Genomic DNA, 10,128 nt, shown 5'->3' with positions numbered 1-10,128 from the left:
TAAACCTGGCACAGCATCACATCATGCAGTTACTTAAGTAAATTGCTATGGGAGTTGCTTTGCAATCACAATCACTGTGTGAACGTAAACAGAAGAAACTGCTGGGCATCCATCTATTGTAAAAGTGTACTAAAAATTTCTATTTGTCCGAGAGGCTCTGTTGCTCCTAAAAAAAAAAGCATTGTACTTCACTATACAAGAAATAAAGCGTCTGATATATCATTCAGCATGAACCCTGACATCAGCGTCCTGCCAGCTAACCACGGTACACAACACCTCAGATTGCCATGCCACAACAGAACAACTTCACAAGAGTTCCTGTTGTTACATTTCCCAAATCATTAAGACTCATAGCTTGCTGTATTTACTCTAACAATCATAACGGTAAAAAAGAGCTCTGTAAATATTCTAATACAGTATGTGATGAAATCACATGTCAGGGAACATCCCTTTAGCTATATTGATGCAGCCAGTCAAATGAGTCTCAAACCATCTGCAAATAATGAGAACTGAAGCCCAGTTGATAAACAAATGAACACTAAACATACATCACAATGTTAATCTGCAATTGTATTAAGCAAATAAACAAGAATGCAAAAGGTAATGCATTAAATCAAGTATGAAGTAATCAACTCTGCAGTAAGGCTGATTGCAAATGACTTTACGACGTTAATGTGAGAAGGCAAATAATACAGTTTCTATTATTGTAATAATAGTAAGTATTATTGCAAATACTAATCATGTTAACATAAAGCAAGCATCTGTCATGAAATGTATAACACAGAATATGTCTTACAAACAAAAGCAAACAGTGATAAGAACAAATATGGGATTCAAGGTCAACTGATTTGCAAGATAAGGTGTTGCTCCACGTACGCAGGATTACTGTTAACACAATTGTTCTGACTGTAATCCATAACATCGAAGAGAGGCAGCAATAAAACAAAAATCACAGAGAGCATGACTGAGACACCATTATAACAAATTGCTACTAAACATGACAATTTATGAAATGCTGTATGAGACCATAAAGGCAAGCAATGTCATTTTCAAAGCAACCTTTTCAGAATCTTGCTCAGTACGTACCAGAAATACATCTGTGAGGTTAGTCACAGACCATACATCATTCCAATTTAACTTTTTGTTACAAAAAAAAGACGATTATGAATTTTTAGAAATGATGTCATGCAAAATGCATATCACAGGGCCAGTGTCATCGGTCCACAGGTCCATACTGTTGTTCTCAAAATCCATTTGAAATCTGGCCTTTTAGACCATTATCTGTACTGTGCCAGATGGGTTTGCACTCGGGTTTGCTTAAATTGTTAATCAAAATGCAATAAAAAAGCAAATGTCAGTGTAGCATCTGCATTTTGCCTTTGTGAAACAGCATAATGATAACACTGTAAAAGATAAGCACTTAAACATCTTATTTACATTTTTTGTTGATGCTTCACAGAAATATTCTGTACTTTAGTAAACTGCATTAACATTTAAGTTATCCTGACTCACACTGGGACGTCACGTGAAGCGCAGGAGTTGTGCATAAGAGTCCAACAAGACAGATTATGATCCAAAGGTCAACTGTGAAAAAAGGATCCAATCCAATATTCCCTGTACCGGTTCTCCCCATCCAGAGCTCTTAGAGGTTTTTAATTCCCATGCATCCAGCTAACTCATTTTATTACTCAATATTAAGTACATGTTATAAAAGAGTGAAACGTTTTAGGCCTCTGGTTACACACTAGATATATCACTGCAATAAACATGTGTTTAAAATATGTTAATAATACTGTATTTAAAATTCAACTAGTTTTGTTTTAAGGTTTGAAATAAAGGGCTGGCAGAAGTTTTCTCAGGACAGGGTGACAATGTCCAAAAATGGGTTTGAAGCCAGTCTTTTGCACCTGGGCTTAAAATAGCCTTGTACTCTTTCTTCAGAAACAGAGTACCTTTCTTCTCTTTCCCCAGTGCTGAACAATGGGACATGCTGACTCAGGACACCAAAACAGTTAAGAAGACATGATGAACCAGATTATTCTGACCCATCAGATTCATTGCATCAACGCAGCATTTCTGCCAAAGAGACTAAGCTAACATGTGGCTCCACATGACGTAAATAATGCTGTTAAGCAACACTGTCCGTTTCAACAAAGTAGAACGGAGGTCCTAACATCTCCAGAGACCCTCATCTGCTGAATTCTGCTGGTGGTTCAACAAATGTGTTTGTATCTAACAAATGTTACAGAAAAACCATCAATAAAAGTGATGCCGTAGCAGATTATTCGGCCAGTTTGACCGCAAAGCAGCAGAGCATCCGAAGAAGCCCTATATTTCTCCCATTTTTTTTTTTTTCACAGAGAAAGTCATGAAGCGCCCTGTGTGTCAACATATCCTCTTGTGTTGAAGATCAAAACCTCATCAGTACTTATTAATTCCGAAGAGACGGACCCCGTGGAACTGAGGAAGTTTGGGGACAAGCACAGTGAGCAGGGAAATGGTGTTGATGATGAAGTGGACCCTGTCATACTTTGTATAGAAACTGGTCAGGAAATACCTGTAGAGAGGAAGGACAAGGACAAGATCAAGTCAGATTATAGACAGCAACATGAGATGCACAGATGCAGAGGCTTTAAAAGTTGCTCAAGCAAGCACATCACAACACTGCATCTAAAGGGAAGACAGGATGTGGTTTCTTCATGCTATAACAGAATGATTTTAAACATCTTTTTACAGATATATGAACATCAAAATCAAAACAGACATATTTGCCTTATTAATGAATAGTAGTATTCTGAACAATAGTGCACATTACTCTAAAGATAAAATAGTCTATAATATAATATAATATAATTATTAGAGCTGTCAAAATGCCTAATTGCTGTCTGTCATTAATGTTAATCAAAGAACAACAAACAATCACTCACTGCTCTTGACTGAATCACTTTTGTAGCTTTAATAAGTATTAATCTTTATTCAATTTATAATTTATGCAGTGAAGACTGCACAGTGTTTGATTTGACTTGTTAGACCTGAAATCTTAAAGCACTGTTTTCAAGGTTACATGGGTCAAAAACAATGAAAACAATAACTTTTTTGTGCATTTTAGCAGGGCACGTAAAAATCTGAACCGGCCCAACGGGACCAGTAGATAAAAAACGTAAATTTAAGACATGATATATTAAAGGCACTGCTAAATGTGACATTTATTACAATGGGTTAATGTGAATATTTTTTTAAGTTCACGTAAATTTAAAATTGTTATATTTTTTAAAGCCTATTAATGTTCAATTTGATAGCTTTTAATGTACTGTTATGTTGAAGTGCTATAATTAATAGCTAAAATTGAGGGGGAAAATCCATTTAATAGAGACATCAGTATCAGTACTGGTATCAGTGATACTGGCCTTCATTCATAGTGCTTGTAAAAAGATGCCATTAAACAAATATTTAAAGTATATTGTTTTTATGTTGTTTCTGGATTATTTTGGAGATTCAATGTGTAAGTATTACAGAATAAAAGTATATTAAAAACTTTAATGTTAGGTGTGATTAATCGCGTTTTAATCACAGAAACGTGTGATTAATTAATCAAATGATTGACAGCACTAAATTAATAATATATTATAATAACTAACATAAGCTGAAGTTACTAAAACTAAAATAAAACTAGGCTAAATTGAGGCTAAATAGAAATATTTAAAAAGCTACTATTCATTTGAAAATTGAAAATAAAAAAATTAAAAGCCAATTAAAAATATCAATAAATACTCTAATAATATATAAAAATACTAAAATAACACTGCTACCACGTAACATCCACTTTTCACCATTCAATTCCCAGAGGATATAATCAACCCTGCTGAAAACAATATCTTAAACCTAGTTTGCTGATCTTAACTGCTCCCTCAGACTGGTGAAGCTGGACTGTTGACTGCTTTTAGAGGAGTTTTAAGTACTTTTCTGCTGGTCAGACAGGGAGACTAACCTAAACAGCTAAGCCAGGCTAGAGGCTAGCAACCACCTTATCCCTCATTTATCCCTCACCGACAGATACAGATACATCTTTGCAATAGGAGAGGAGAGAGAAGAAGAAAACAGTAGCGCAAATGACCTGACTGACTGACTAAATGTTTCTAAATCCAGATCTCCTTGCCAGCAGACACCACAGGAAGTCAGCATCACTGCCTCTTGCTCATGGCCATGCAGTGCAAGCTGTGAAAGCCTTCAAAGTGCGTGTGCAGAACAAATTGGCGTGACGAACAGAATGAGTGAAAGCAAACACTCTTACAGTATAATAGGGGTGATGGTGAGAAACTTTCGAGAGGCGGTGAACTGGACCCCGTAGTCCATCTGTTCCCAGTGGGTCAGTAGCCTGGCCTTGCCTTGGTCCGGAGTCTCAAACGGCGTTCCTTTAACCGTGTGTAGGAAGATATACATGCACTACAACAGAAAGACAATCACAGAACATCATGACCTTTGGTACAATTCTTCAAAGCTCTATCAGCAGATGTTGTGAAACTCTTAGGACAACAGCAAGAGCTGATCTGTTTTGGGAGCAGGATGACTATGAAAGGCGATACACAGTATGGCTCTGTAACTCCGCCATTGGCTGAAATTACAGAACCTGGAGTCAGCAACTTAACGGGCCAAAATCCAGCAAGAAAAAAAAAAAGTTGGCATTTCAGAGATCCTGCAGCTTGGGTCTGTCACAAAACAAATGATTATTTCAAACCTCAGCTTCTTAAGAAAGCATCTGTGTTACATTTACACTATGAAATGAATGCAATGGTTCTCAATTGCTGGTTTGTGACCCAAAATGGTTTGCAGGTCAGTTATGGCCGGGTTACAGAGAGCAGGAAATTACAATGCTACTAACTAGAAGTGTAGCTAAGGCCGGTTCGACACCAAGAATGATAAGAATAAAGATAACTATAACAATACATAAATTAGCACCCACATTAACACATGATAAGGTTCTATTTATGATTTATTCAGGTCATCTGCCACTTTAAATGCTTGAGCTCTTTAAAGTTGGATCGATTGTAAGTGGCAGTCAAGGATTATTCAGGAAATCATCATTGTTATAGCTGTGGTGTGGATTTCCCTATTCTCATAGAATTAAGCTATTATTAAATTTTATAGTTGTGGCGAACAGTATAAACTGGCCTTTATGATAGCACAACAGAATGTAAAATCAATTTGTTAATAGGAGGGCGGAAATACTTTCCATATCTTTTATTGGAAATACACAGCACCAATTCAAATGTCATTTTGATACTTGTCTATGTCGTCATCTGTAATTTGACAGGTTGCTTCCTTAAGAAAACGTATACTATATTAAATATTAAATAAAAGTATATAAAATAGTACATAAAACTATATAAAATAGGTTCACTTGCAGACTGAGGATAAACACAGTTTGAGCACAATTTGTTCTGTGCAATTAATTGCGTGCCAAAAGCATGAATCTAAGAAAATTTTCTCTTTTGTCAATATGTCATGTGAATAATGTTGCATATCGTTGAGACTATGAAGTTGCCTATGAAGACATGCATGCTATATTAAAGACATTTCAGTATTATTTAGTCAATTTTGGTACTGTGTCGGATCTCCACTTGACTTAGCAAATCAACCACTGACCTAAAGTCGTACTGCAGTGCTCCACGTAACACCAGCAGATGAACTTTCTAACAGACTGTGCAGTGTGCACATGTCATTCTTACCATGTTGTGGATGAGGTTGGTGAGGGTCCAGACCACAGGCACGCTGACGAAGGGTATGCTGAGCAATATGATGTGTAGGAGGCCGATGCCAAGCACATATGAAAGCCATATACCCCTGCTGTTCATCACTCGCGTGTTTGGATTCACCTCACTGTGCGCCGTGCCAACATTCATCCTCGCGCAGAAGAGGGACACTCGGAACTATTGCGCACTTACTGTCACAGACAAGAAGCAAGTGTAAATGCACATGTGTTTTTAGAATTACATTTAGACGCATAAACTACAAGAAGTCATAAAACAAAATGTAAAAATCACCATCAATATGCATGCAGAGAGTGGAAAAGCAACTTCTGATACTGTTCAATTACTGTTGTTATTTAAAATGATAAGTAGGACAAAGCACTGTTCACTTACAGTACAATATTTCGCAAGAGTCTTCACGAATCACGAACTTCACAACAAGTCCTTACGAAAATAATAACAGCGCTATATGTTCCTCGTTTCGTAAACGTTATCAGGATATCTTCCTTTCTGGAGCCTTTGTGCAATGTAGCCTTGCTGTTTCCCGCACACGAAACTTGACACGTCTGTTTATTTCATTAGATTTGCTTTGAAGCACTTTGTTCCTGTGCAAACAGATGGTGACAACACAGCAAGACTTCATCGTTTCACGTCATAATTTTTCAGAATTTACCTTTAGAAAGATGGAAATGTATTCATCGTTATAGCCGCCGATTGGATGGTGTGCGTCACGTGGAATATGTTGCCCAATCAGCATTGGATGCGTTGATAATTTGCTGAAAAGGCGCACGCCCCCCAACGTCATAGAAAGTGCTAGTGAGGAGAGATTAGGCGATTATGCAAAAATACAGAGATTCATGGGTATAGTTAGCCTGGTTAAAACATACCCATCTCAGTCTAACTGAGTTAGGGTCTGGGGAAGGTTCATTCACAGCTCATTTCCAAAGGGGCGTCACCAACGGACGTCGCTCAAATGCCTCTGTAAGCAATTGCATAGACCTTAAAACCAATCAGATCGATCGTCATCTTGTAAAGCCCACCTCAACGTTTGTGATTGGTGCCTCGATTTGGAGAGATTGGAAATGAGTTTGAATGGGTTCTTCGCCAGACTAACTTGCAGAGCAAATCTAAATTTGCCGGAAGTTAGTCTGGGTTTTCCCAGGCTAGGGTATAGTAGTTTATTTAAACGAAATATTATACATAATGTAGTAGTCACAAATGGCTGTTTTGTAATAACAAGTTCAAATGTGACAGGATGTTGCAATGGATAGGCTACTTTGTATCCCGTTATGAAAGTTTCAATGCGTTCATTGTTTTAAAGGAACATTTCACCCTAAAGTATTTTTAAATCATTTACTCTCCTTCGTTTTGTTGTCAAAACTGTATGACTTATTTTTATTCTTGTAGAACAAACAGTGCAAAGCAGTCACCAATTACTTTTAATATTTTTAAATGCAGTGGGAGAGAAAGGAGACAAATGCTATGTCAGTCCCTAATTCTTCCTAACTTTTCTTTCTGTGTTCAGCAGAAGAATAACAAATTGGATTGGATTTACATAAAGATCATTAAATGGTGACAGGATTTTCATTTTGCTGAACTATATGGCAAGCCATTTTAGCTTTTAATGTTCCACGCATTACTCGTCGTAATTGCATTTTTACTATTTCAATTAAAGAATAATAATAAACGAAGAACCGCAAATGTTAGGATATATGCATAAACAACAAGACAAGACGACTGTCTTTCCTTTTAAAAGAGCTAAACTTTTCTCCAGAATAGACTTGTCATGCCTGCATTTCTATAAATGTAGATATTCATAGAAACTTAATTTTAAAATATGAACAAAAAATTCATCCCTCTGTTTTCTAGTTTTGTCTGCCTACTCTCATGTGGCTTCTCTGACTCGCCCTAACGCTGATCTGTCCTGTCACCTGACCCTTATTAGAAAATGAAAAATGCACAAAATGAATGACATTCATAGTCATACAGAATCATCAGTGTCGGGCATGTTAACTAGGTACTTCTCACAAATAGTAACCGAGTTTGTAACTGAGTTACATCATTATAAAAGTAATTCATTACGAGGGAATGTAACTATTGTGTTACTTTAAATAAATTAAAAAAAACAAATATGTCAAATAACTTGGATGCTCCCAATATTAAATATGTTAAATGAATGAAATGGACACCAAATAGAATACATTATTATTTATAAAACATTATAAATATATTACATATATATATATTACACACTCACCTAAAGGATTATTAGGAACACCATACTAATACTGTGTTTGACCCCCTTTCACCTTCAGTACTGCCTTAATTCTACGTGGCATTGATTCAACAAGGTGCTGAAAGCATTCTTTAGAAATGTTGGCCCATATTGATAGGATAGCATCTTGCAGTTGATGGAGATTTGTGGGATGCACATCCAGGGCACGAAGCTCCCGTTCCACCACATCTCAAAGATGCTCTATTGGGTTGAGATCTGGTAACTGTGGGGGCCATTTTAGTACAGTGAACTCATTGTCATGTTCAAGAAACCAAATTGAAATGATTCAAGCTTTGTGAAATGGTGCATTATCCTGCTGGAAGTAGCCATCAGAGGATGGGTACATGGTGGCCATAAAGGGATGGATATGGTCAGAAACAATGCTCAGGTAGGCCATGGCATTTAAACGATGCCCAATTGGCACTAAGGGGCCTAAAGTGTGCCAAGAAAACATCCCCCACACCATTACACCACCACCACCAGCCTGCACAGTGGTAACAAGGCATGATGGATCCATGTTCTCATTCTGTTTACGCCAAATTCTGACTCGACCATCTGAATGTCTCAACAGAAATCGAGACTCATCAGACCAGGAAACATTTTTCCAGTCTTTAACTGTCCAATTTTGGTGAGCTCTTGCAAATTGTAGCCTCTTTTTCCTATTTGTAGTGGAGATGAGTGGTACTCGGTGGGGTCTTCTGCTGTTGTAGCCCATCCGCCTCAAGGTTGTGCGTGTTTTGGCTTCATAAATCCTTTGCTGCATACCTCGGTTGTAACGAGTGGTTATTTCAGTCAAAGTTGTTCTTCTATCAGCTTGAATCAGTCGGCCCATTCTCCTCTGACCTCTAGCATCAACAAGGCATTTTCGTCCACAGGACTGCCGCATACTAGATGTTTCCCCTTTTCACACCATTCTTTGTAAAGCCTAGAAATGGTTGTGCATGAATATCCCAGTAACTGAGCAGATTGTGAAATACTCAGACCGGCCCGTCTAGCACCAAAAACCATGCCACGCTCAAAATTGCTTAAATCACCTTTCTTTCCCATTCTGACATACAGTTTGGAGTTCAGGAGATTGTCTTGATCAGGACCACACCCCTAAATGCATTGAAGCAAGAAGCATTGAAGCAATGAGAAATTGAAGAGGTGTTCCTAATAACCCTTTAAGTGAGTGTATATATATATATATATATATATATTGTGAGCGCATAAAAGTGTTTAATATCCCATTTTCTAAAAGTTCACAAGATAAAAAGTGTCCATAGTTAAGGACTGGTTTATGGTCAAGATAGTGCACTACTTTAAGGACAATGTTTTTCTAAAGGTTTACCATACCTCAACCCAGGGTTCCTAAAACTCTGTCCTGGATGGCCGCTGTCCAGCAGAGTTTAGCTCCAACCCTGATCAAACACACCTGAGTAAGCTAATCATGGTCTTCAGGATCACTAGAAACTCACAGGTAAGGGTGCTTCTCAATATCCCTCCTCGTCTCCTCGCTCCTCTGTCCTCCATCATATGACCCGGGAACCAATCAAGCACAGCGATCATAAAGGACATCTCAATTCTCTAATTGCACCGCGAGGAGTGGAGGATCGAGGAGTGAGGAGGCTTTCAGAGGAGTCATTCGATTCCTCAGTCCTCATTTTCTTTCCTTGCGTCCTTCCCTCGCATCCTACAGGGTGAGGAGCTGAGGCGCTAGGAAAGGAAGCGAGGAAAGAAAACGAGGATGCACAAATAAGAAATGAGAAGCACCCTAAGTGCGTTTGATCAGGGTTGGAGCTAAATTCTGCAGGACACCGGCCCTCCAGGACCGAGTTTGAGGAACCCTGCCTCAACCCAATATCTGTCAGGGTTCTGTCACTTCTGACTAGTCCAGAGGCCTATATTCAAGTGATCCTGAAGAGCTTGATGAGCTGATTCAGGTGTGTTTGATTAGGGTTGAAACTAAACTCTGCATGACAGTGGCCCTCCAGGAGCAGGATTGAAGACCTGTGGTCAAGTCTATTTCTTGGTTTTGTGACAGGGCCCTGACACTCCTGTTTTGTCTTGTACTGTGTAGCACACAGCTTGTGTTTTACACTAGCTGTGTGCTTTCATGTTGTCATG

The 10,128-nt window shown here is 38.2% G+C and overlaps 1 protein-coding gene across 1 annotated transcript; it reads right to left on the bottom strand.

Annotated features, from left to right (window-relative positions):
* Positions 1-552: 552 nt before the first annotated feature.
* On the bottom strand, positions 553-6,444 carry ormdl3 (ORMDL sphingolipid biosynthesis regulator 3). Its single transcript, XM_077200975.1, has 4 exons — positions 6,141-6,444; positions 5,727-5,941; positions 4,292-4,443; positions 553-2,557 (listed from the first exon to the last, which is right to left on the bottom strand). Exons 2-4 carry the CDS (start codon positions 5,898-5,900, stop codon positions 2,422-2,424), a joined length of 462 nt encoding a protein of 153 aa, XP_077057090.1. The 5' UTR covers positions 5,901-5,941; positions 6,141-6,444; the 3' UTR covers positions 553-2,421.
* Positions 6,445-10,128: the final 3,684 nt, after the last annotated feature.

Source organism: Siphateles boraxobius, unplaced genomic scaffold (assembly GCF_051911475.1).
Source record: "Siphateles boraxobius isolate OS27281-9 unplaced genomic scaffold, OSU_SipBor_1 46, whole genome shotgun sequence".
NCBI lineage: Eukaryota > Metazoa > Chordata > Actinopteri > Cypriniformes > Leuciscidae > Siphateles > Siphateles boraxobius.
Note: the sequence above shows the minus strand (reverse complement) of the source record. Positions and strands in the feature narration are given on the sequence as shown.

What these genes read in the sequence shown, in the direction of transcription:
- ormdl3 (XM_077200975.1), bottom strand. Translation starts at nt 5,900, where the DNA reads ATGAATGTTGGCACGGCGCACAGTGAGGTGAATCCAAACACGCGAGTG. An exon ending in CCAACCTCATCCACAACATG is followed by an intron (nt 4,444 to 5,726) that starts GTAAGAATGACA and finishes TTTCTGTTGTAG; the next exon opens with TGCATGTATATCTTCCTACA. An exon ending in ACCATCACCCCTATTATACT is followed by an intron (nt 2,558 to 4,291) that starts GTAAGAGTGTTT and finishes TCCTCTCTACAG; the next exon opens with GTATTTCCTGACCAGTTTCT.